The 26,659-nt window shown below is 46.7% G+C and overlaps 1 protein-coding gene across 7 annotated transcripts in view; it reads right to left on the reverse strand.

The window, feature by feature from the left end:
- Positions 1-3,835: 3,835 nt before the first annotated feature.
- Tango2 (transport and golgi organization 2 homolog (Drosophila)) overlaps positions 3,836-26,659 on the reverse strand; it is a 38,986-nt gene continuing 16,162 nt past the window's right edge. For 4 of the 7 annotated variants that reach the window (XM_013031580.1, XM_013031582.1, XM_013031579.1 and 1 more), the window contains exons 3-9: positions 17,940-18,028; positions 14,746-14,865; positions 13,384-13,498; positions 11,339-11,409; positions 7,278-7,431; positions 5,462-5,566; positions 3,836-4,485 (exon numbers count right to left, since the gene is read on the reverse strand). In XM_013031580.1, coding sequence (XP_012887034.1) covers positions 4,365-4,485; positions 5,462-5,566; positions 7,278-7,431; positions 11,339-11,409; positions 13,384-13,498; positions 14,746-14,865; positions 17,940-18,028 — 775 coding nt within the window. In that variant the 3' untranslated portion in view covers positions 3,836-4,364. Of the gene's footprint in view, positions 4,486-5,461; positions 5,567-6,946; positions 7,127-7,277; positions 7,451-11,338; positions 11,410-13,383; positions 13,499-14,745; positions 14,866-17,939; positions 18,029-26,659 lie in introns of those variants that run through there. The other 3 variants (XM_013031585.1, XM_013031586.1, XM_013031587.1) reach the window with 3 other exon arrangements.

Genomic DNA, 26,659 nt, shown 5'->3' on the forward strand with positions numbered 1-26,659 from the left:
GGCGCCCTCGGCCTGCCAGAGCCGCCTGCAGCCCGACCTCCGCAGGAAGACCCTCACCGCCCTGCCGACACCGCCATCTAGAAAGGCCGCCCAGGCTCTCCGGTCCGCGAGACCTGCCTGCCGCGCCGGGCGAGCGGAAGGCGGGCCTTCGCGGTGCGCGACCAATCTCCGCGCGCGGCCGCCCCGCATTGGGGGAGCCCAGGAGCGGGTTGCTGAGGCCACCTATTGACGGCGTGCGGTGCGCGCGGCAGTGGCGCGCGGCCCTATAGTGCGGCTCTGGGGGCGGGACCAGGGACTGGGGCCGCCGCAGGGCTAACCGTTACTGCCAGGGAGGGGCTCCAGCGGAGGGCAGCGGCGCAGGGGACGCTGGGAGGGAGGGAAGAACCGGGAGGATGCCGGGAGCCCGGGAGCGCGGGAAGTGCTGGGGACGCCGGGATGAGGGTCACCAGCTAGCTGGCTTCAGCAAGAGGCCCTGCTCACATAGGCATTTTTCAGTCTCCAATTAAAAGTATTAGTTGGGCTCACATAAACGCTTTTTAAAAATCAAATACGCTCAGCTAAGCTAATACTCTTCCATTTACAAATGGTACTGGAATTAAGGCAAAAACCCTGTCCAGGAAGTTCCAGTGGACTACCGGCTCAGCTACCGATCTGGGAAAATCAAATTGCTGAACAGTGATGAAAGCATAAAGTCAACTTCCATTAACAATGTGATCACACCAAGAAGAACATATCAAAAGACTTAAGTCTGTTTTCAGAGTGCTCACAATAATTGTCTCAGTGTAGAAGACAAAGGCAGGGGCTGAGGCAGGAGGATGTTCAATAGTAGTCCAGGTTATCTTTGCTTGCCTGTGGTCTGGTTGGTTACTACCCGGTATCTGCCAAAGATATGGTTGTGCACATTGATGAAAGTGAACTAAGCAACTCAAGGGCAACAATGGGAGGGAGGAAATGAGAGAGAAAGAGGGAACAGCTTACACTAAGCAAAAGGAAAGAAATATACATATCAACCTATTTGGAGGAAATAGTTGTATTGTCAAAGTTTGTAGAGTTCACAAGCTTTATAGATCATGATAATGGCAACTCCCTTTGTGAAGATTAAAATGTGTGACTTTAGCTGAGTATCACTATCCCACAATATTGTGGTTTATGTAATCACTTAATCTCAATAAAAAATAAATAAAAAAAAAAGGTTTCTGTTGCTTTGGAGATAGCTTGACTTCTTTGTAAGATGTTCATCAGTCAAAACCAGGCTAAGAACTAACTGTAGGAGAGACAGACTCAGGAGAACCTAAAGGAAATGAAACCTAGTAAGAAACCAAAGTTAGGCCAGTGACTAGGCCTTCCAAATCCTGTCAAGTTACCATTACATTTCACTAATTTTATTACACTAATTTGAAATCTGGAACCTCAAAAAAGTACAATGGAGAAGAGTCAACTCTTTAGTATTCCAGTTAAATTCAGAGGGAACAATGGAAATAAGCTGGTTGAGCAGACAGCTGAACAATTGCTGCTGGACACACAAAATAAGTGGGGTACCAGTGGCTCAAGCCTATAATCCTAGCTACTCAGGAGGCTGAGTTATGAGGATCAAAGTTTGAAGCCAGCTCAAGCAAATGTGAGGGACTCTTTTTGTTGTTTTTTTTTTGGGGGGGGTCCGGTCGTGGGGCCTGAACTCTGGGCCTGGGCACTATCCCTCAGCTCTTCAGCTCAAGGCTAGTGCTCTACCACTTGAGCCACAGCACCACTTCCAGCTTTTTCTGCTTATGTGGTGTTGAGGAATAGAACCCAGGGCCTCATGCATGCAAGGCAAACACTCTACCACTGAACCACCTTCCCAGCCCCCACATTATATATTTCTAAGAAGCGTACCTACAAGCCACTAGCATCTGGCTTGAATCATTTTTTAACAGTAACAATGTCATCTTCCTGGTTGTAATTTATTTTGCCAGTCCTGGGACTTGAACACTCAGGGCCTGGACACTGTCGCTGAACTTCTTTTGCTAAAGGCTGGCACTCTACCAATTGAGAAACACCACCACTTGTGCCTTTTTCTGTGTATGTGCTTCTGAGGAATCAAATCCAGGGCTTTCTTTATGCACGCTAGGCAAGCACTCTACCACTTTCCCAGCCCTATTATTTGTTATTGGCATTCGAAAAAATTAGATGGAAGATATCAACATCCTTGGCTCCCCTTTTTTTTTAAGTAAGTTGAAATCATTTCAAAATGTAAAAGGTTGAGACAATGGGGCAAGGAATGTGGCTTAGCAACAGAGCTGTGCTTCCTCTGAAGGCTCTCAGAGACTGATCCAGGCCTCCCTCCCAGCTAGGCTAGGCTGATGCCCAGCTCAACTTCATACACTGTTGTCCCAGTGTGCAGTTCTGTGTTCAACCTCCCTTTATATGAAGTTACCAATCACACTGGATTGGAAGCAGGCAGAATGACTCTATTTAATCATCATCACTTGAGGTTCTAAGGGTCAGGTTCCAATATACCTTTTTCCCCCCTGGTCCTGGGACTTGAACTCTGAATTTGGGCCACTTCTGGCTTTTTTTGAGTAGTTTATTGGAGATAAGAGTCTCACAGGAACTTTTCTGCCCCAGTGGGCTTCGAACCGTGATCCTCAGTACCTCAGACTCCTGAGTAGCTAGGATTACATGTGTGAGCCACTGGTGCCTGGTACCTTTTTGAGAGGATACAATTCAATCTACAACAAAATCCACACCTTGGACTGGTCCTTCCTCAGGAGGTCTAAGCAAGGTTGGAGCAGAGCTTTATAACAAGTACTTAGAAAACCTTCCCTCAGTTGAACATCAGTAGCTCATGCCCGTAATCCTAACTACTCAGGAGACTGAGATCTGAGGATCAAAGTTCAAGGCCAGCAGCAGGAAGAAAGTCTGTGAAACTCTAATTTCCAGTTAACCACTAAAAAGTTGGAAGTGGAGCTGTGGATCAAATGGTAGTGAGCCTTGAGCTCTGAAAAGCTAAGGGGCAGCATCCAATCTGAGTTCAAACCCCACTAATGGCAAAAAAAAAAAAAGCTTTCCCTGGGCCAGATATTCACCTCTGTAGGACAGAGGAGTCTCTGTATGCTGAGGCAGATGGAGGATGATGGCAACAGGAGTGACCCCCAGGTGGGAACCTGTCATATTGACTCATGTGGGACTTAAGGCTTATTTCTCTCAAGCCTGGAGCACAGCTTTTGTCATCAGTGGCAGCCTCTTTCAAGCCTGGCTCAAGTTTTTTTCTTTTTTGTTTCCTTAGTTCAGAGTGAGCATAGAGCAGAGGGCCTATGGCCTGGATGGGGAGATAGCAGGAAGTCAGACACCTGCTTTTCTTGTAGACAGGCCAGCAATTCATAACACCCAGAAGGGATGGTGCAGGTACAGGTCTACACCCACCCTATGTTCACTGCTTTTAGAGAGCATCAGCTGCAAAAGAGGCAGAAGGAAGCCTGGGGCTGTGCACTATATGGGATTTATGGTTGGCCAGTGCTGGGGAATTCAGTTCCCAAGATTTCACTTGTCTACTGGCCCTCCAACCCACTCCTTTCTGCCAGCCCTGGACTCCAAGATCCATAAGCTGACTATGCTTCTTTCTCATGAGTTCTTGGTGGCAGGAGGCTCTCCCTGTAACCAACACCCAAGTTCCATGCACATGAGCTCTCCTGCATCGCAGTTGTCACACAGGACAGAAAGGCAGACAGAGCGTGTGACCCATAGATTTCCATAACCATGCATAGGAGTCTGTGACAAAAGGAGAAGATGCCTCATATGATTTGTTCCAATTCCACCATCACCGCTATACAAAGTAAGGACTTTGAAACACACTTACTTACCACAGCTCAACATTTTATTAACAATAGCTCACACTCAGGTTCAGATTCTTGTGAAGTCTTGACTCATCAAGGAAGATGGGAGATAGCAGGGGCTGGCCCAAAATGCACACCACCTACCTGGACAAGTAGGAATCTAAGAGCCCCAGTGTACATGCAACCATCATTGCCCACAGGACTATCCAGTGCTCAGGGGACCCTGGGTATACACAGAACCACACAGCACACATGGGTCTACCCTCAAGACCATCAGTGCATGGGAGAACGCCTCAAATGTGTAGGACCACTGGCCCTCCAAAAAGGCTGTTGTTCTATAGTATAAATAAATCTTCTCTCAGCTGACTCCAATGACCATCTTTTCTGCAGAAGCAGGCCTGACTATGGGAATGGAAGCACAGTTGTGTTCTATTTATGCATGCAGAAGAGGAAAAGCCCCACTTCAACTAAAGTATGGCCATGGAAGTCTACTGTCCACACTGGCCCTACAGCTTGGCTTTTCAGCCTTCTGGCTATGTCCAGTGGTGACAGTTAGCTCTGCAGCATGAACTCGTGGGTGGTGGTCTCCCAGCAGGAGGGGTCCTTGTCCAGCATGCTTCGTTCTGTAAAGGTCACCTGGCCATCTGCATCCACAAGGATGATGGTGTTGGTTCTGAAAGACAGCATTCTTCCCTTTATCCCCTGGCCCCAGTTGTTCCTATTAGAGCTCCAGCTGGGGCCACAACCAGGGCCCTGGGTAGAAATTCCACTCTGGTTTGAGATGGGTCATGACTGAGCAGCAGCCTCAGCCTTGACAATGTGGATGGGCTTAACAGAAGTGACTGGCTCCCTGCCTAGCTCCATAGACTTGCAGTGGGTAAGTCCAATCTACCTCTATTCTGAAACATCTCCAGCCTGTCCTGCCCACCCACTTGTTATTCACAGGGTAGCCAATGAATCAACCGTGTACTCTCCACTCAAAACTCCCATAGTCCCAGATTTCCTGGCTATGCTCAGTTTTTCTAAGAGGTCAAGATCTCAGTCACATCAGTGCCTAGATGTTTCTACCTAGAAAATTCCCTCTTGATCCCTCCCTTCCCTATAGCCTATGTGACTGGTTCACCCTAAACCTTCAGAGCACCCTCTTCCTCTCCTGCCCAGCTCTCTTCATGGTGGGTCATCAGGTTGTGACTTCCCTCTATCTCTTCTGGAAAGGTAGCCACATACAGGAATGAACAATCCACATGTAGGCATGCAACTTGTTGGCCTTGGAATGTCAATATCAGGCCATCTGTCAACAGGGGTTTGTCAACAGGAGCATCCTTGATGCTGTCTTCCTTGTAGCTGTAGGTTGGCTTCCCTGCCAGCACAGGAGAGAACCTGGGAGTTTCACCTAGGCCTCAGGATCCTTGAGCCATGATGACCTACAGAAATCTTTAGGAGCTGGTAAACTAATAGTCTTTTAACTAACAGTCTACTCACCCTGCTGCAGGAAGTCTGGACAGGGAAGAGGTTCTGGATCTACTCTGGTAAGAAAGATGCCTGCTCTACAGAGTATGGGTAAGCTTAGTACCTTTGCTATCTCCAACCTGAGAGGTAAGACATGGGAAGGGTGGGTAAATAACCCAACAACCCCAGCCCTGATGTACCTGGTGCCATAATTAGAGCCACGCACACAAACAGCTGCATACTTGTTCAGTATGGGCCGCACATACTCCTGGCCCTGGTCCTCAATGGCGGGGTCAGGCAGCTGTCTGGAAGGACAGAGGGAAGGGATGGCCATCAGCCTCTCTGTTACATGACTGTGTAACTATGTGGCCCTGCCTGCTTTGCTAACAGTCTCAGGCTCCTTAGAGGCTTCTGGTCTGGAAAGTAGGAAAACATGAAAGTTGTTCACTTTTCTGTTCGACACCTTTTATCTCTTTCCACCCTGCTACTTAGGACTCCATCATTGAGTTTGAGCAGCTGGATGGCACATATGCTTTCTACTTGTTCCTGTGGACATCTGTCCTTGTGACAGCTGTCTACTTATACCCTGAAACTTGCCTGCCCCCACAATTGGCAAGAAAGTTATAGCCATCAAGGAGAGCAGCCAGGACCATCACAGGCCTGAGGACTATGTGATATGTAGCAGAACAGGTCTAGCAGAGCTCTCAAGGGGACTGGTGACACTGAGGCTGGAAGGTAAAGCCATGGTTCCAACACACAAAGGAAATGGAGGGGAGAGGAGGGCAACGGAGTCCAGGGCTCCTCTGAGGATGAGATGAGCAAGCTAGTTGGAAGAGGGGATGGACAATGGATCATCTGGGCAGGAAAGTGACTAAGCCTGGGTGTGTGGGCTGCATGTGGGGCAAAGGCCACCTTGATAAACACCAGGACCTTTGGTTGTGATGGACAAGACATAAGAGCCCAGTATTTGAAGATGCTCTATGCAGAAGCAAGATGTTGGAGGCTCTTCTCTCCACAGGGATAGGTGTGTCCATGTCCAATGATTAGACTCATGTAGAACAGCATGTGGGAACTTCTGCCAGCCCTTAGATCTGTTCTGACCTTGGCTGCTGGATCACCTGCTTCTTCTCTCCAAGGCTTGCTGAACATCTGAAATCTTCTACAATCTTCCACTCACCTTCCCTGTGCAGAAGGGAAACTCCAGCATCTCTGGTCTCATGTGAGTTTTTTTTTGTTACTGTTGTTTTGTGTCAGTCCTGGGGCTTGAAGTCAGGGTCTGGGCATTGTCCCTGAGCTTCTTTTGCTCAAGGCTAGCATTCTACCACTTGAGCCACAGTGTCACTTCCAGCCACTTCTGAGTAGTGTATTAGAGATAAGAGTCTCATGGACTTTCTTGCCCTGGGTAGCTTTAAACTGAGATCCTTAGATCTCAGCCTCCTGAGTAGCTAGGATTACAAGTGTGAGCCACTAGTGCCTGGCTTTTCTGTGTGTGTGTGTGTGTGTGTGTGTGTGTGGTGTGTGTATGTGTTTTAAATACTGGTACTGGGACTTAAACTCAGGGTCTAGGCATTATCCCTTAACTTTTTCACTCAAGGCTGTTGCTCTACCACTTGAGCCACAGTTCCATTTACGACTCTTTGGTGCTTAGTTGAAGAGTCTCACAGGCTTTCCTACCGGAACTGGCTTTGGACCACAATTTTCATATCTCAGCCTCCTGAGTAGCTAGGATGATAGAGAGGAACCATCAGCATGCCTGGCTTCATGTGAGTCTGTGTGGGACCTATGACAGAAATGAGGCTCTCAGCGCACAGGCCTCCGTCTGTCCTGTCTGTCATCATCAACGGTCCAGTAGAAACTCCCCTTGCCTGGCCAAGGTGAACAGGTGGGGAGGGGGCAGATAGAGGAAAGTATATTAGTCAGGCTCCCCTGCAGCTGAGGAGACAACCCTGGTCACCTCCATGGGCCAGGGCCATAAAATCTGCCTTCCTCTCTGCCCCAGTGGGACCTGCTACTTACGCTTCCTCATTGCTGAGCACGTCCAGGAGCTTGGCAACAAAGGCATCCTTGGGAAGTGTCTGACTCTGCTCCACCACATCCATGAAGAGCTGCTTGCCAAAGCATAGCTTCCTCCAGGGTGTCTCCAGCAGTGCATTGCTCAGCCCGTAGGTCCCTGAAGGGAGGGAGTCAGCCTGGCCATGCAGAGGCCCCATTGTGTGATTTTAGGGTAAATATCTGGCCTCCCACCTATTTACTGGCATGCAGTAAGGTGTCACAGGGGTACAAACAGGACTCAAAAACTGCCCTCCATGCTCAGGCACTGTTTTTCTTTTTGATGCCAGTACTGGGCCTTGAACTCAGAGCCTCATGCTTTTGCTTGGCTTTTTTTTTTTTTTCCCAGTCATGGGGCTTAAACTCTGGGCCTGGGTGCTATCCTTTTACTCTTCAGCTCAAGGTGAGAGCTCTACCGCTTGAGCTACAGCACCACTTCTGGTTTTCTAGTGGTTTATTGGAGATGAGTCTCACGGACTTTCCTGCCTGGGCTGGTTTTGAACCGTGATCCTCACCTCTCAGCCTCCTGAGTATCTAGGATTACAGGTGTGAACCACCAGCACCCAGCTTTGCTTGGCTTTTAAATAATCAAGTCATACTTCCACTTCTGGCTTTTTATTGTTTATTGGAGATAAAAGTCTAACAGACTTTCCTGCTTAGGCTGGTTTTAAACTATGCTCTTCAGATTTCTGCCTCCTGAGTAGCTAGGATTACAGCATGAACCTCCAGTACCTGGCAATGGGCACCTTCTTTATATCCATTCCTGACAGGTCTGTCTGAATAACATGGAATAAAGAATTCAACTTGGAAACAGGGAGTATATCATAAAGTACAGATGTCTTGGAGCCTGGAAGGTCAGATTTAACATAGAATGAATAACTTGAATTTTAATGGGCATCTCTTTTTAGTCAAGGGCTGCACACAGTAACTGGTGTCCAGAAAGGCACCTACCATGATAGAACTCAGTGGGCATTGACACTGACTGAGTAGAGTATGGCCCAGCTCTGCATATTGAATGAGACCCTGGCTGGGAGTAGATAGAGGGTCTCTGTGCAAGGACTCTGACCTATAGTTCTTAAAACAAGGAAGTTCCAGCACTGGTGCAGTGGCCAATGCCTGTAATTCCAATTATTAGAGAGGTGGAAATGGAGAGGATTGTGGGTCAAGGCCAGCTAGGGCAAAAAAAGAAGATGCTATCTATCTCAAAAAGTCAGCCAGGCACGGTAATACATGCCTGTAATTATAGCCACTCAAGAGGCACAAGAAGATCAGGGTCTGAAGCCTGCTTAGGTGAAAGCATGAGGCTCTATTTTAAAAAAACACTAAAGCAAAAAGGGCTTTAGGGAAGTGACCTAAGTGTCTGGTAAATCCTAGTACTGCTTACAAGAAAAAAAAAAATCCACTGAATCCATCGATTTGACTCCTAGGTATATGAAAATCAGTACATAAAAACTTGTAACGAAGCAGGCTGCTACTCAGGAGGCTGATATCTGAGAATTGCAGTTTGAAGCCAGCCTGGGTAGGAAAGTCTATGAGACCCTCATCTCCAATTAACCACCAGAAAATCGAAAGTGGAGCTGAGGCTCAAAGTGGTAGAGCACTAGGTTTGAGTGAAAAAGCTCAGGGACAGCACCTAGGCCCTGAGTTCAAGCCCCACAACTGACCAAAAAAAAAAAAAAAAAAACACAAAAAACTTGTAATAGCTTCACACAAGAATTATTTATAGAGGGGAGGGGAGGAATGTAGTTGTAGAGATGGGAGGGAAGGGATGTTAGGGGAAAAACAAAGAAGGAGGCAACAATGCTTGATAAGAAATTACCTTGCTCATGTGATTGTAACCCCTCTGTACAGTATTTTCACAATAAAAAACTTATTTAAAAAAAAAAGAATTAATCACAGTAGTCAAAGGTGCACATCAGCTGGGCTCAGTGAGTCACACCTGTAATCCTAGTTACTTGGGAGGCAGAGATCTTAGGATCACAGTTTGAAGGCAGTCTGGGTAGATAAGTCCATGAGACTCCAATTACCACCAAAAAGCTGTGGCTCAAATGGTAGAATGAGACCAGGCTTGTACAAAAAAAGCTGAAAGACAGCACTCAGGCCCTGAATTCAAGCCTCAGGATTAGCGCGCACACACACACCTGTGCGCTTACCCACCCACACACAAACAAAGTACCCATTAATAGATGAACAAAAACAAAATGTATATCCCCTATGGCATAAAAAGAAAACATTGATTGATGAATCTTTTTTCTTTTTTTTTTTTTTTTTCGGTCGTGGGGCTTGAACTCTGGGCCTGGGCGCTGTCCCTCAGCTCTTCAGCTCAAGGCAAGCGCTCTACCACTTGAGCTACAGCGCCACTTCCGGTTTTCTGGTGGTTTATTGGAGATAGGAGTCTCACGGTCTTTCCTGCCCGGGCTGGCTTTGAACCGCGATCCTCAGATCTCAGCCTCCTGAATAGCTAGGATTACAGGCGTGAGCCACCAGCGCCCGGCTGATTGATGAATCTTTTTTTGTTTTTTGTCGGTTATGGGACTTGAACTCTGGGCCTGGGTGCTGTCCCTCAGCTCTTCAGCTCAAGGCAAGCGCTCTACCACTTGAGCTACAGCGCCACTTCTGGTTTTCTGGTGGTTTATTGGAGATAGGTCTTTCCTGTCCGGGCTGGCTTTGAACCGCGATCCTCAGATCTCAGCCTCCTGAGTAGCTAGGATTACAGGCGTGAGCCACCAGCGCCCGGCTGATTGATGAATCTTGAAGACATTAAGCTAACTGAAAGAGATCAAAAGTCAGTTCCTAAGACCAAGGTATGATTCCTTTTGTGTGACATGTTCACAATGGGCAAATCCATAGAGACAGAGTCAGGTTGCCAGGTACTAAGGAGGAAAGGGAAATGGGAACATGTGCTCTAGGGTTTGGAGTCCTTTGGCAGATGATGACAAGGTTCTGGAATGAGAAAGTGGTGATGGCTATACAACATTGTGCACACACTAAAACCAACTGAATATGGGTGTATTATACAACATATAAGTCCTTAAATAGGTGTATTATACAGCATGTAAGTCCTAGCTCAATAAAGCCATTATTATGCTGAGCATCTAGTTAACTCAAGAGGCTGAGACATAAGGATCTATGATCAATGCCAGCTCAGGCAAGGACCAGAGCCAGTGTCTGAGGTTCACATTCCCAAGCCACCACCAGTGAAGACTGGCCAGGGCAGTGAGTTGGGGAAGACAGAAGGGACAGCAGAGCCCAACTGCAGAAGGCACAGCCTGGGCAAAGGTGTAGAAAGAAGGAAAAAAAGCTGGGAGCCAGTGACTCATGCCTTTAATCCTAGCTACTCAGGAGGCTGAGATCTGAGGATCCCGGTTCAAAGCCAGCCTGGGCAGGAAAGTCCGTGAGATTCTTATCTCCAACAAACCACTAGAAAACCGGAAGTGGCACTGTGGCTCAAGCGGTAGAGCGCTCGCCTTGAGCTGAAGAGCGCAGGGACAGCGCCCAAGCCCAGAGTTCAAAGCCCCACGTCCAACCAAAAAAAAGAAAGAAAGAACGAAAAAAGATCCAAGGTAGATCATTCTTGGGTGCAAAGGGAATGAGGAAGCAAATCCCCATGGACATGGGCCAGTGTGCAAGAGACACACATTTATGAGAGCTGGAGTGTGGTGTATATGTGTGTTGGGAAGCAAGTCCAAGGAACAGCCCCAGCCCCAGGTGATGATAGTCCCAAAGACACAAAGAAAGGAAGGCAAAGACAGGGCTGCAAAGTCGGGTGGTAGGACTAAGTCAGGGAGTTCAGAGCAGGTTCGAGTCTCACTCTGTAGGAAAAGCTCATAGGAAGAAGAGGGAGCATGTGGAACTCTCTTGTGGACAGCTCCAGGCCCCAGTCCTATACAAACCGCCAAAGACATACAATGGCTAAAAAGTACAGTCTCAGGAGAACAATGCAATAAGGGCCTGGTCTCTGAAAAGTACTCTGTATATCCCCTACATATTAGCAGCACGACCCTGTTGGGTTTCTAGAGCAGGCTCACCTGGTGTTAGGACAATGGGCTCTGGGTCTCCCCGGTTTCCATAGTAGCAAACAACATCTCCTTTCGTTGTGCTGTGGATAGGAGAGAGATAAGGTCAAATGGGAGCTACAGGCATCCTATGCCCAGTGCTGCCCACGGATTTCATAGCTCTGTTCCTGAGCCCTAGCTGGTGGCAAGCACAAAACAAGAACACTTTAGCTGGCTGGGGGACTGAAAGGCTGGGTCCAGAACTCTGGATCCTTTCCAGCATCACAGGTATATTCCTAGCTCACCAGCCTAAGAAGCAGCAGCATGAGAAAGATCCTATGGAAAAGCTGGTTTCTTCACAGGTACAGCCACTAGCCTCCTGCTCATCTCTGCCATCAGCTGCCCTGACTTGTGGGATATTCTGGCCACTGCCTGCATCTGCCCTTACAGGCTCCAGGAGTCAGAAGAGCTGCTCAGATCTCCCAGAAGCCAAACTTCAGAAGCTGCCTGTCCATACTTGCCTATGCAACCCCCCAGCCACTCCAACATGGCTACTAAGCACCCAGCCCCAACAGCATCACAACTGCTAGGCCAGTCCCCTGCAGCTAGGCCTGGGACAGACATACAGGGAACTACTGGTGGTTCACAGTGGTCCAAATCTAGAGATTAGTGATTTGGCCTCCAGAGAGCCAATGTTGTTGACAGCTCTAGCCCTAGGTCTTCCTCTTGTGGGACACAATCACTCACTCAGTTTTCACAGTAAGGAAATCTCCTCATGTAGTACATGGGTGGGACAGACACAATGGATGCTCAAGGCGCAGTGGACCTAAGGTTTGCAGGCCCAGAGGCCCATGGAACAGCCCTTACGTCCAAGATAGATGCACTTGGGCTACCTGAAGGGAACAAACTGCCTGCCTCTCTCTTGTACATTGGGGAGAAAGACCATGGGCTAGGAGCAGTCACTCTCTTCTGAGTATTAGTGGAAGGGCAGGGAGCCAGAAGTGAGGAGGACAGGAGGAAAGGCAGATGCTCACCTCACTGAAAGGCCAAACAAATATACAAAACCTCTGCAGTGGGCTGGGAATGTGTCTTAGTGGCAGAGTGTTTGCCTAGCATACATGAAGCCCTGGTTTCAATTTCTCAGTACCATATAAACAGAAAAAGGTGGAAATGGCACTGTGGCTCAAGTGATGGAATGTCAACCTTGAGCAAAAGAAGCTCAGGCCCCACAACTGGACCGTCCCCCCCCCCACCCAAAAAAAAAAGAAGCTCAGGGACAGTGGCTAGGCCCTGAGTTCAGGCTCCAGAACTGGCAAAACCAAAACAAGCAACAACAAAAAACACCTCTGCAGTTCCTGTGGCTACATCTTATTAATAGGAGTCACCTAGAGCTGGGTGTTAGTTGTTCATACCTAAAATCCTAGCTATTCAGTAGGCTGAAATCTGAGTATCAGGATTTGAAGCCAGCCTGGGCAGGAAACTCCATGAGACTCTTATTGCCAATAAACTACTCAGAAAAAGCCAGATGTAGTGCTCCGGTTCAAATGGTAGGGTGCTAGCCTTACACACAAAGAGGCTCAGGGACAGCACTCAGGCCCTGAGTTCAAGCCCCAGGACCACCAAAAAAAAAAGAAAAGAAAAAAGTCACATCCAGCTGGGTACTGGTGGCTCATGCCTGTAATCCTAGCTACTCAGGAGACTGAGAGGATCAGGATCATGGTTCAAAGTCAGCCCAGGCAGGAAATTCCATGAAACTTCAATTAACCACCAAAAAACAGTCAGTGGAGCTGTAGCTCAAAGGGTAGAGCACCAGCCTTGACCACAAAAGCTTAAGGACAGTGCCCAGGTCCTGAGTTCAAGCTCCATGACTGATATACACACACAAAAAAAAAGTCACCTGGGAGCACATTTTGGTCAGAGCTTCCCCAGGCTGTTTTATAGAACTCCAGGACAGGAAGGGAATGGACACCTGACTGATCAGTGATTGGACGGGTAGAGTTCTGCTTGCCAATGAGATGGAGACCTGGCCCTCAAGGCAGTGCTGACTAGGGCAGCCATCCACCTCCTGGCAGACCCACCTTAAGTCAGCTGCTATGAGGTTGAATCCATTGTATAGGTGACCTTCAGCAGAGACCTTCTTCAGGTAGGACAAGCTATCCATGTCAGCAGTCAGAAAGTGGGATACAAGTTTACCTGAGGGCAAGGCACACACACGAATGGCTAAAAACAGAAAACTCTCTCTCTCTCTCTCCCCCCCACCCTACTCCCTCTCTCCATGGGAAGAATGGAGTGGGGCTCCTAGGGACAATACAGAAAGAAGAGAAGTCCCATTGGAGACCCCACATCTGAGTCAATAACACTTCATTGACCACTTCATAGACCATGATGAAGGATAACATTAAGAATTCTTCCTTTCTCCTTCTCTTTTTCCCCTTCCCTTATTCTTTTTTCCCTTTTTTTTTTTTGTTCTGCTACTGGGGCTTGAACTGAGGGCCTCAAGTTCTTGCTTAGATTTTTCATTCAAGGCTGGTACTCTACCACTTGAGCCATATCTCCATTTCTAGCTTTATGGTGTTTAACTGGAGGTAAATCTCTCAGATTTGTCTGCATGGGGTGGCTTTGAGCCAAGATCCTAAGATCTCAGCCTCCTGAGTATCTTTCTATCCTTTTGGTTTACCTATTTCTTTCCAGGTAGAAGGTATAGTTTAGTGGTACTGTTTGTCTGGAACGCTTGAGGCCCTGGGTTCAATCCCCAGCATGGCAAAAATAAGCAAACCAACACCCTCCATTATACTTTGGAAATCCAACATGAGAAAAAAATTCAGAAGAGGAAAAAAAGAAAATTTCAGCAGGGGTAGGAATGGGGGCATGGCGCAAGTAATAGAGTGTTTACCTACCAAGCAAGCATAGACTTTTGAGTTCAAGCTCTAGTACTATCCAAAAAAAAAAAAAGGTGGGACAGTATGTGTTTACAGAGCTGTCCCTTTCAGGATAGACTGGGGCTGGGAGCCACATACCTGTAATCTTAGCGACTCAGGAAGCTGAGACTTGAGGATCAAGGTTGATAGCCAACCAGGGCAGGAAATTGTATGAAATTCTTATCTCCAATTAACCACTAAAAAGCCTGAAGTGAACCTATGGCTCAAAGTGATAAGAGTGCTAGCCTTGAATAAAAAGGCTCAGAGTCAGTACCAAGGCCAAGTTCGAGACCTAGGACTGGCATTTAAAAAAAAAAAAAAAAAAGGATCTGCAGGGGACAATAACCCAGCAGTCAGGAATGTCACTCTGGGAGTACCAAGCTTATAGCTCCCTTCTGACTGTTCTTTGTCTCTGCCATATGCCCCTGAGGCAGTTGAAGAAGGATGGGATGTACCAGCAAAAGCCATGGCTGGAGGCTTACTGTTCCTGCCCCTCTACTGTGCCCCTACTTCGCCTCATACCTCTACCACGAGCTTCACGGTTCTGCTGTGGCTGCAAGTAGTTGGTGAGGGCTCCCAGCTTCCCCCTCATGCTGATACCTAACCATGTGCCTCCTTCCTTGCCTTCTTCCATGTCAAGCCCTGTAGTAAGAGACAGAGTTACCACCATATGATGGGTTCTATACTTGCTGTGATTCCCATCCCCACCCCATCCCCTGGGAGAATGGTGCTCTCCATAGGACACAAGGATATACATCTTGCTTATTAGCAGAGACAGGGGCTCCAATTCCTCAATGCAAGGCAGTCCCTGCGGTACAACAAGGCATGCAGGGGATATTCCCACCTCACAAGACAACACAAGCACCAACCATGCCTATCCAATGCCAACAGGAGGCCATGAAACCCAGTGGTCCACATATGGCTTCTACAGAACATACAATACATTTAGGAGTGTTGGGGGCTGGGAGATAGCCATAGCCTCTCTTAGGAACTCCACCCAGCTACTTCTGGCTAAAACGGGTAATTTGTTTCTTTGTTTTAGACAGGTTCTCACTGGTCGCTGTTGGCTCATGCCTGTCATCCTAGCTACTTGGGAAGTTGAGATTCAACAATCTCGGTTCAAAGCCAGTCCAGGAGACTCGTATTTCCAAATAACCACCAGAAAACTGGAAGTGGAGCTGTGGCTCAAAATGGTAGAATGCTAGCCTTGAGCAAGAAAAAAAAAAAAAAAAAAAGCTCAGAGCTGGGACTGTGGCTAAATGGTAGAGTGCTTGTCTAGCATGCCTGAGGCCCTGGGTTCAATTCCTCAGCACCACACAAGCAGAAAAAGCCAGAAATGGCACTGTGGCTCAAGTGGTAGAGTGCTAGCCTTGAGCTGAAGAGCTGAGGACAGAGCCCAGGCCCAGAGTTCAGGGCCCACAACGGAAAAAAAAAAAAATTAATTTGAGTGAAATCATAAGACACTCCCCCAAATCAAAATGCTTCAACAGAGAAAAATAGTTATTACCTTAGCAGAGGTAAAGGCTTTTTGAGTAAGACACAGAAAGAATAAACGATAAAAGTAGAAAAACTGCAATTGGTTCAATTAAAAATATTCTGCTCACCAAAAGATATCAATAAGGAAATGTGTAGGCAGTTAATTTATCCAATAAAGAACTCATCCGAAATGCATAAACAAATCCTATGAATCAATAACTTCAAAAATGAATGATGAGCCTTTACTATCTAGCCAAGTAACAATATCTAGACTTTCCCTCTTGTATAAAACCACCAAGATAAACTAGGGGAAGCTGGGCGCAGGTAGCTCAGGCCTGTAATCTTAGCTACTCAAGAGGATGAGATTGGAGGATTATGACTCAAAGCCAGCTTGGGGAAGGAAAAGCCATGTGACTCTTTTTTTTTTTTTTTGGGGGGGGGGTTCCGGTCGTGGGCCTGAACTCTGGGCCTGGGCACTGTCCCTCAGCTCTTCAGCTCAAGGCTAGTGCCCTATTACTTGAGCCACAGTGCCACTTCTGGCTTTTTTTTTCTGCTTATGTGGTGCTGAGGAATCAAACCCAGGGCCTCATGCATGCCAGGCAAGCACTCTACCACTGAGCCACCTTCCCAGCCCCAATGTGACTCTTATCTCTAAATAACCACCTAAAAACCAGAAGTAGAGCTGTGGTTCAAAGTGGTAGAGTGCTAGCTTTGAGCACAAAAGCTTAAGGACACCGCGCAGGCCCTGAGTACAAGATCCATGACTGACCAAAAAAAAAAGAAAAGAAAAGAAACAAAACTGTAAGAAAACAGAGTTTAAGATCCAAGATCTAAGAAACAAGTATTAAGGTGAGGGCTGGGAATGTGGCTCAGTGATAGAGTGCTTGCCTAGCATGCATTAAGCCCTGGGTTTGATTCCTCAGTACCACATAAAACAGAAAAAGTCGGAAGTGGCACTATGACTCAAGTGGTAGAGCTCTAGCCTGGAGGAAAAGAACCTCTGGGACAATGCCCAGGCCCAGAGTTCAAGCCCCAGGACGGATGGATGGATGGAAGGAAAGAAGGAAGGAAGAAAGGAAGGAAGAAAGCAAGCAAGCAAGGAAGCAAGGAAGGGAGGGAAAGAAAGAATGAAAGAAAAAAAGAAAGGAAGGAATGAAGGAAAGAGAGAGAGAAAGAGAGGGAGGGAGGGAGGGTGGGAGGGAGGGAGGGAACAAGCAAGCAAGCAAAGCAAGCAAGCAAGCATTAAGGTAAGCTCCACAGTTCGAATCCTTAGGATGCAGCAAGGGAAAATGGGAGCCCAGGCAGAAGCTGACAGGCACCCTGAGGGATGCTAAGAGTTCAAGAGAAACTAAAGAAGCCAGCACTCATAAGACTCAAGACCAGAGAGGAGAGAGCTTTACCCAGGGATCTGATCAGCACGTGAGTGTAAGGAAATTGAAACTTGTAATTCCTGGGGCACTGGGTAGGTACTGAAGATCACAAACACCTCAGAAATAGACAATAATTAGCCCTCGATTGGGCACACAACTCTTGCCACTGATCTCTTCCTCCTCCTCTTCTCCTTTTCCTTCTGAATAGGAAGCATTTACTAGGCAGGTGCTTTACCACTTAAGCCACACTTCCCATCCCTGTTGCTTTATTTTTCAAGTAAACTCTCTAATTTTTGCCTGGATCTCAATTCTATTTATAGTCTCCTGAGTAGCTAGGATGACAGGCACATTCTATCATGATCAGTTTATTAAGATAGGGTCTCATGAACTTTTTGCCCAGGCTAGTCTCAAAGCTCAATCCTCCTGATCTCTATTGAGTACTTGAAATTATAAGTGTGAGACACCATGCTTGGCCTCACACCTGATGAATCTTAAACAGAAGACATAAACAGATCAATCCATCTCTTACTAACTCATCTCCATCCAGAACTAAGTTTAATGAATGACAACATTTCTAGGAATACACAATATACCTCATACAAGTCTTTGCACCTCAAATGTAGCCCACAATCCATGGAGTAAAGGGGTGTCTAAGTAGAAGCATGAATGAAGATATGAAAACACACACGTATATGCACCCCTGTTTAGGATCTTGTAAAGTAACCCCAGCATGGCAAGGGAAGCCATAGGAACAGGACTGGGTGGACAGCTCCAAGAACACTCAAGTGCTAGAGCATTTACCGGAAAGCAGCCATATTTAGTACTGCCCAAGTAGGGTCCAGGTGGGATGGTGCTAAGGGGCAGACTTACCACTGAGGACCTCATTGTTGCTCCCCCAGAAGTCTGCCAACTTGGCTGGTCTGTGGTAGAATTCATCCCTGTTGGCAGCCAGGATGAACCTGGGAGAAAGAAGCAAGCATAACAAGCTGTCTTGGATGAAAAAAAGAAAAAAAACAAAACCCAACCGAAAAACCATGTTCTCGGGATTCAACTCCCATGTGCTATGGGTGATACCTCCACAGAATTCTCTCCTGTCAACCATGGAAATTTACAGCAGGGGCAACATGGACACATTCCAAAGAGAACAGGGACCACCAAGGAAACCATTTCAGAGCACCTGCCCACCTGGGTTTTGTACAGAGGCAGGTCTCTATGGCTTAGCACTAAGAAATGAGTCTATAGGAGCCAGGCTACACTCAGGCCCCACCTACCCAGCTAGGGCTAAGTTAATGACAGGCTGGGTGGGTGAGGTGCCACTAAGCACACCCTGGAAGCCCAAGCAGTCCCTCCTCCTGTCCATCTGTCACATCTCCTAAGAGGACCCAAGCACTGGGTGCTGGTGGCTCCTGCCTGTAATCCTAGCTACGCAGGAGGCTGAGGTCTAAGGATCAAGGCTCAAAGCTAGCCCAGACACTCTTATCTCCAATTAGCCACCTAAAAACCAGAAGTGGAGCTGTGGCTCAAAGTGGTAGAGCACTAGCTATGAGTAAAAAAAAAAAAAAAAAAAACAACTCAGAGACAGTGTCCAGGCCAAAAAAGAAAAAAAAAAAAAAACAAAGCAAGATGGAGGGCTTCTTAGAAATGGAGCACAACACCAAAAAGAGCTGAAGGGTAACAGTACATGGGGTCTCAGAGAGCTGTTCCACCTTTTTTCTTTTTCTTTTTTTGTGTTACTAGGGATTGAACTCAGAGCCTGGTGTTTGCTAGGCAGGTGCTCTACCACCTAAGCCACTCCATCAGCCCATTTTTGTGTTTTTATTTTTATTTCTTTGCCTGTCCTGAGGCTTGAACTCTGGGCCTGGGCACTGTCCCTGAGCTCCTTTTGCTCAAGGCTAGCACTCCACCACCTGAACCACAGTGCCACTTTTGGCTTTTTCTAAGTTTATTGGAGATGAGTCTCACAGACTTTTCTTAACTGGGCTAGCTTAGAACCATTTATCCTCAGATCTCAGTCTCCTGAATAGCTAGGATTACAGGTGTGAGCCACTGGCACCTGGCTGTATGTGGTTTTTTGGTTTGTCAGTTTGGTTGGTTGGTTTTTGTTTGTGGGGCTTGAACTCTGGGCTGGGGCACTATCCCTCAGTCCTTCAGTTCAAGGTGAGTACTTGAACCACAGCACCACTTCCAGTTTTGTTTTTTTTGTGTGTGGTGGTTTATGGGAGATAAGAGTCTCACAGACTTTCCTGCCCAGCCTGCCTTTGAACCACGATTCTCAGATCTCAGCCTACTGAGTAACTAGGATAACAGGTGTAAGCCACCGGTGCCCAGCTGTGTTGGCTATTTTTGAGATAGAGACTCACTTTATGTCCAGAACAGCCTAGACTTCGATCCTATTTATGCTCCCCCTTGTCACTGTGATAACGGGCATGTACCACTGCAGACAGTGATAGAAATAGTTTCAAGAACCTGATTCCTACCTCCCAAGTACCTAGAATTACAGGGTGGAACCACCACACCTTCCCCATCCTGTTTTATGTTTTGTAGGAGGTAGATATGAGACTGGGGACTGGCTCAAGCTCTCTTGGGTCTTGGGTAGAAGCATCATTGTCTTATTTATTTGCCCTTCCCAACTTGCTACTATAGTTGTTCTTTGACCCGTGCACACAGCTAAAGTTCTAGGACTCCAGCATGGAGCTGCCTGGGATGTCACCAAGGTTAGTGAAACAAGCCTAAGCTACTCATGAAATAGTTCTCTGTACCTCCCGATGGCAAGTCCCAACCCAAACCCTAACTTTCATCTTCCACTACTGCTGTTGTCACTTCTGGACAGAAGTGCTCCCAACTCTTCAGCAGGGACAGCAGTGGCAGAGCTGCCTTCCTCAAATCCAATCCCCATTTTGCTGGTACCATTCCAACAGGTAGCACATCTGCATCTGGGCCTGCACTGGTCACTCTATGCTTCAGCCAGGGCCTGTGTGGTAGTCAGGAGGGAGACCTAATCCCCAAATAGGAAGAGAAATGAGATGCAGTGACAACCCCGCAGGGGCTGGAAGTGCTGAATACCTACCCTAGGGGTGAGAATCAACTCTCACGTGGTCCTGGTTCAAGAGTTCTTTTTTTTTTTTTTTTATGCTGGTCCTAGGGCTTGAACTTAGGGCCTAGACACTGTCCCTGAGTTTTTGTGTTCAAAGCTAGTACTCTACCACTTGAGCCACAGCTCCACTTCTCTTGGTAGTTAATTGGAGAGAAGAATTTTCACTTGCTTGGGCTAGCTTTGAATTATGATCCTCAGATCGCAGCCTCCTGGGTAGCTAGGATTATAGCATGAGTCACTGGTGCAGGCTATTTTTTTGGGGAGGTGGGGGGGTCCGGTCGTGGGGCCTGAACTCTGGGCCTGGGCACTGTCAGCTCAAGGCTAGCGCTCTACCACTTTAGCCACAGCACCACTTCCAGCTTTTTTCTTTTTGCTTATGTGGTGCTGAGGAATCGAACCCAGGGCCTCATGCATGCAAGGCAAGCACTCTACCATTGAGCCACCTTCCCAGCCCAGGCTATTTTTTTATTTGGTGCCAGTATTGGGGCTTAAACTCAGGGCCAGCAGTCTGTCCCTTAGCTTTTCTGCACAAGGCTGGCACTCTACCATTTGAGCCACAGTTCCACTTCCAGCTTTTGTTAGGTAACTGGAGATAACAGTCAGACATTTGCATACAGAATGGCTTCAAAATTTGATTCTCAGATCTCAGCCTCCTAAATAGCTAGTATTACAGGCGTGAGCCACCAGCATTTGATATTAAGTGTTCTTTCATGAATACTGAAGCTCCTTCTCAACTCCCTGACCTAAGAGTAATTGGGGGAAGAGGCTATGAGGCCCCTGTTTACCAATCCCAGTGTTCCCAAGGAAGCCATTGAGCTCCGCTGCCCAAATCCAGGTTGGGGCTGTCAGGGGCTGTTGGCTTCATGAGCTGATTATACAATGCCCCAGCAAAGAAAAAAAAAGAGAAAGAAAGAAAAGAAAATGAAAGAAAAGATGATTAAGCAGCACCTTCTATTCTAAGATATTTAACTACCTATTTTTAAATAAAGAATGTGTTTGCCTAATATCAGGAACATTAGTTGATGGATTATTTTTGTCTTAGGAGTTGCTGTTTGGTTGAATTGCCAATGGTTTGCTGGTGTTTTCATTGAAGATATAATTCAGAGCTGAGCAGGCTCAGTACCTACATGGAGCTCTTGGTGAGAAGTGGAAGTACTTCTCCTAGCCAACACATGGGGGCGCTGCAGTGCAGATGAAAGTTCATCTGTGCCCAGTGCTCAGGGACATGACTTGGCGTGGCACTCTGAGGATGGCAAGTCATCCACTGCCTGTTTTGTCCTACTATGTGAAAACACTGACTAACCACCACAACCAGGCACTGACTGCTGGAGTGTGTGTGTACCATCTAAGGTTGAGTGCGGGGTGGTTTGGCAACAAGTAGCATGTACTCTGTGCTCTGACTGCTGATGACCCAGCCATCAGACTCTGTGAGAACTCACAGTGGCCACAGGAAGCAACTGCTTGTCCAGCAACTACTCCAGATTGTAGCCAACAAAGGAGGGTAAAAAAAAAATTCTGATATACTGGGTAATGTTGCTGTGTGCCTGTGATCTCAGCTACTTGGAAGGTGAAGTTCAGGGGATCGCTATTCAAAGCCAGCATGGACATAAATATGAGATTCCATCATCGAAACCAATGGCTGGGCACGGAGGCATGTGTCTGTCATCCCAAGTGATACAGGGAAAAACATAAATAGGAGACACTATACCCAAGCTAGTTTGGGTATAGAGTAAGATACCACCTCAAAAACAGCCAATGCAAACAGAGATCAAAATAACCAATGCAAAAATAACCTCAGGATCTATAATATTTTGTGTCTTTATTTCAAAGACAAATAGGTAAAATTCAGTCAATTTTAACTCTCCAAATATTCTCAGAATTATCATACTCATTCTTCAGCTAAACAAGCATACACAGGGTCTGTCATTGGGGATTCACATCTGTAATCCAAGCTACTCAGGAGGCTTAGACCAGAGGATCATGGTTCAAAGCCAGCCCAGGAGAGACCAGTTTATGAGACTCTAACCTCTGATTAACTACCAAAAGCTGTAAGTAGAGTCATAGCTCAAGTGGCTTTTTTTTTTATTCAGCAGAAAAGTCAAGTGAGGGCTAAGGCTCAGCAAAACAAAAACAAAATACACACACATAGTTGATCATTTATTGGCTACAACAAAATCCCTGTGCTGGAAGATAAGAGCAATCAACAAGTCCATGTGCTAAGGGTGACAGCACCTCCATGGATAAACACTTCCTCTTCATAGAACGAGTATAACTGAGAAAGGGCAGTGTTGCCTTTCATTCACTCAAATGCCTTGATTTCAATTTTACAAACACCCAAAATACCAAAGTTTATTTGGAAAGGTAACTGTGTGTTCCATGGAGCTAATATTAATAACTTCCAACACAACCTCTAGGAATCACATGCAGTTCTAAACCATGCTTTAGAAAAGTATACCTAGCCATCTGTGCTGGATTTAGTCCTATTCTATTAATTATTGACAGCATTTGGGTTTGAACTCGGGGCCTTGCAAGGTAAGTGTTCTATTATTCCATTCACATCCCTGGCCATTTTTCCTTGTTTGCTTGCTTTATTTATGCCAGGGCCAGCCATAATTGCTTGCTTGCTTGATTTATTTATTTATACTACGACCAGCCATAACACCAAATCCTTCTACTGCTGCTTCCTGCTTAGCTGGGATTACAGGTGTGAGCCACCATGCCTAACCTATTCTATTTCTTCTTCTGTGGACTTAAAGACTGCTGTGATATATGCACTTTCAGGAATACTAAGTATTTTAAATAATGGCTGTGGGTCTTAAAAGAAAACCTTGAACACAATTGAGCCAGCAGGGACAGACATCCTACACGAACTTCACCAAAAGCTATCCCAATAATTACTTTAAATTATTCTTGCCAGGGGCTGGGAATGTGGTTTAGTGGTAGAGTGCTTGCCTAGAATGCATGAAGCACTGGATTCAATTCCTTAGTACCACATAAATCGAAAAAGCTGGAAGTGAGCTGAGCTCTGGTGGCTTACGCCTGTAATCCTAGCTACTCAAGAGGCTGAGATCTGAGGATCACAGTTCAAAGCCAGTCCAGGCAGGAAAGTCCGTGAGACTCTTATCTCCAGTCTACAACAAACCACTCAGAAAACCAAAAGTGGTGCTATGGCTCAAATGGTAGAGTGTTAGCCTTGAGCAAAAGAGCTCAGGGACAGTGCCCAGGTCCTGAGTTCAAGCCCTATAACTGACAAAAAAAAAAAAAAGTCACATTGTTCTCATTCCTGAATGGTCACCAGGGGGTGGTTCTTCCTCTCAGAGCAAGGCCACCTTGGTCTGAATGCCAAAGCTATTTGGAATAGCCAAACTCACAAGGCAGGTCTTGGCAGTAATACCCATCCATGTACTGAGCTAGAATGCCAACAGACTGCTGTTAACCTCCTCTGCCAAGGACACACTAGTGTCCTGTAAGCTGGTAGGCAAGCTTCCTGGGATTGTGAGGACATGAGGGCAGGGAAGTCCTCTAGGACATCAAGTTGACAGCCCCCTACTACATTAGTTTCATAGAGACTAGAAGAGACCATCACAGGCTAGATGACTTTGATACTGATAATTCCTTGACTTGCAGTTGGGGCTGGGGGGGAGGGGTGACTGGAAGTCCAAGACTGAAATGCCAGCAAGGTTGGTTTTTCTGAGACCTTTGTCCTAGGTGCCTTCTATCTCTGTTCACACTAGTCTCCCTCTGTATGTGTGTCTGTATCCTAATCTCTTCTCATAAGGAAACCCATCATACTGATAAAAGCTCACTGGCCTGGCCTCATTTTTTCATCAATTAAAATCCCCAAATGTAGTCACATTGGAGAAATGGCAGTTAAGATTCCAACACAGAAATGTGAGAACAGGACTCAGCCTCTTACGTCTTGTGCTGCAGGTGACCCCTAGTCTGGGGTCTGTTCTCTTGCTGGTATGGCTTCAAACCCAAACGGACAGTACCCTCTGCCTCACCTAAAGCCAGCTATGATAGCCACAATGGAAGCTCTGAATGAAGCCTGGCTTTCCAATGGACATTTTCACTTCAAGTTATTTTGGCCTGTTTCCTAGCTATCTACTGTTGCCAAATAGCAGGAGAGAGACAGCAAAGAGAGTGATCCTCAGGGCCTAAGGCTGACTCAAGGTCAAGGTGACTTCTGAAGAGAGCCCAGGCTTCCCATTCACCACCTGGGCTCTTCCAGGCCCTGCTTGGCCAGGACTGGCTGGAAACAGAGCCTCTACTAGCAGCAAAAGGTGGGCAGAGCTTGCCTTGTGGGTAACCTCTGAGTATGAGGTCCTAAGTAACCATTTAGGAATGAGAATAATTTGACTCTTGCAACAATTCTTTTTTTTTTTTTTTTGTCAGTCTTAGGGTTTGAACTACCACTTTTTTTTTTGACTTAGTTTTCAATCTGAATCTCACTTTTTTTTTTCCCTCTGTGCCAGACTGAAACACAATTCTTCTATTTTTAAGCCTCCCAAGATAACTGGGATGACAGGTACACACCATCACATCCAACTTATTGGTTGAGATAGGGTTTTTGGTTTGTTTTGGCCTGGGCTAGCCTTGAACTATAATCCTCCTGATCTCTGCCTCCTGAGTATTATAAGCATGAGCCATAGCAGTTGGCTTTTTTTTTTTAAGATGAACTTCACTATCCTCACTATGTTGCTCAAGCTGGCCTTGAACTCATGATCCTCCTGCCTCAGCCTCTTGAGTAGCTAGGGTTACAGGTGGTGTGCCACAACTTGACTTGTACAGTTCTACTGATTAATTAATTGATTGACTGATTGATTGCCAGAACCGAGGCTTGAACTCAGGGCCTTGAGTTCTCATTTGGCTTTTTCATTCATGGCTGAGAACTCTACTACTTGAGCCACATCTCTACTTCCAGCCTTTTTATGGCTGATTGGAGATAAGAATCTAATCTTTTTTCTGTCTGCCCAGGCTAGCTTTGAACCTTGATCCCCAGATCTCAGCATCCTGAATAGCTAAATTTCAGGTGTGAGCCACCAGTACTCTATTGCTTACACAATTCTTGACTGCGGAGGGGGGCGGGGTGGGGGGGGAGGGATGGGAAGGGGAAACAAAGCAGGAGGCTACAATGCTTGATAAGAAATGTGCTCATTATCTTGCCCATGTAATTGTAACCCCTTTGTACAGTATTTTCACAATAAAAAAAAAAATTCTTGACTGCCTACTTGCCTGTGTTGTAAATACCTGCCAATTCCTTCTCCCTCTTCCTTCCCATCTTCAGTTTAAATGTAGGTATAGTCTTTGGGAAACATAATTGAGAGAAGTCAGGAAGTAATAATTATCTCCAATGATAGACTCAGGGACCGTAAGGCTATATAGGAAGCTTTGTCCAAATTCACCTTTCACTGCCTGCTCAGTGACAATGGAGCTGAACTTTGCAGCTGGCCCAAAGTTAGGCTTTATCAACATAGGAGGTTAAAGAGACAGTAAGAGACAAAAATTGCTTTCTCAGGCAGCTCCTGCAATCCATTTGGCTTCCACAGGCTCCTGCAGTGCACTGTAGCTACTGGCACCCAGGGGCCAGTACCTTTGCCTAACCTCTACCCTGTGACAGTTGCCAGAACCCCAGAAGGCAGATTTTCCAGTAAGTTCTGCCAACATGGAACTCAGGGACTTCTTAGACAGCTAATGGGTCATAGCCATATGCTTTCTGGCAAGGTCTGAAATCTTAACCTGGGGAAGGATGTGGCTCTGTCCTGGGTATCCCATCTCAACTCCTAGGGTAGGGCTGCTCTTCATATGGGTTATGACTAATTTGTCCCTACTGCCCATACCTCTGCAGGAGGGGAAAATTCTGAACTTTCATTCACCAGTTCTTGGCCTCAAGTAAGAAGGTTCAGCCACTATGTCAGGCAGAACAGTGTCTGTACAATCCTGCCCAGCCATTCAATGTGAGACCCAGGTAGAAATGGTCATTTAGAAAGCACAGTTCAAAATAACGAAAACTTCCCAAGTAATTGCATAGAAAGTCTAAATGTCTGCCTGCCTGCCTGTCTCCTTCCCTCCTTCCCTTCTTTCCTCCCCTGCCTTCCTTCCTTTGTGTGCTGATCCTGGGGCTTGAACTCAGGGGCCTAGGTGCTATCCCTGAGCTGCTTTTGCACAGTGCTACTTGGGCCCACAGCTCCATTTCTGGGTTTTGGTTGTTTTTTTGTTTTGTTTTGTTTTGTTTGATAGTTTGGTGGAGATAAGAATCTCACAGACTTTCTAGCTAGACTGGCTTTGAGCCACGATCCTCAGACCTCAGGCTCCTGAGTAGCTAGGATTATAGGTATGAACCACCGGCACCTGACTCTGAACGTCATTCTTGGTTGTGAGTTAAATTTCTGCCTCACTCTCTATGTGGACAAACACTGGCATGTCCTGAGGAATGGAAGGGCATGGTCAGGAGCCCATAGCTGGGGAGTAAGTAGGGTTGACTCCAGACTCACCC

This window comes from Dipodomys ordii, unplaced genomic scaffold (assembly GCF_000151885.1).
Source record: "Dipodomys ordii isolate 6190 unplaced genomic scaffold, Dord_2.0 Scaffold141, whole genome shotgun sequence".
Lineage (NCBI taxonomy): Eukaryota > Metazoa > Chordata > Mammalia > Rodentia > Heteromyidae > Dipodomys > Dipodomys ordii.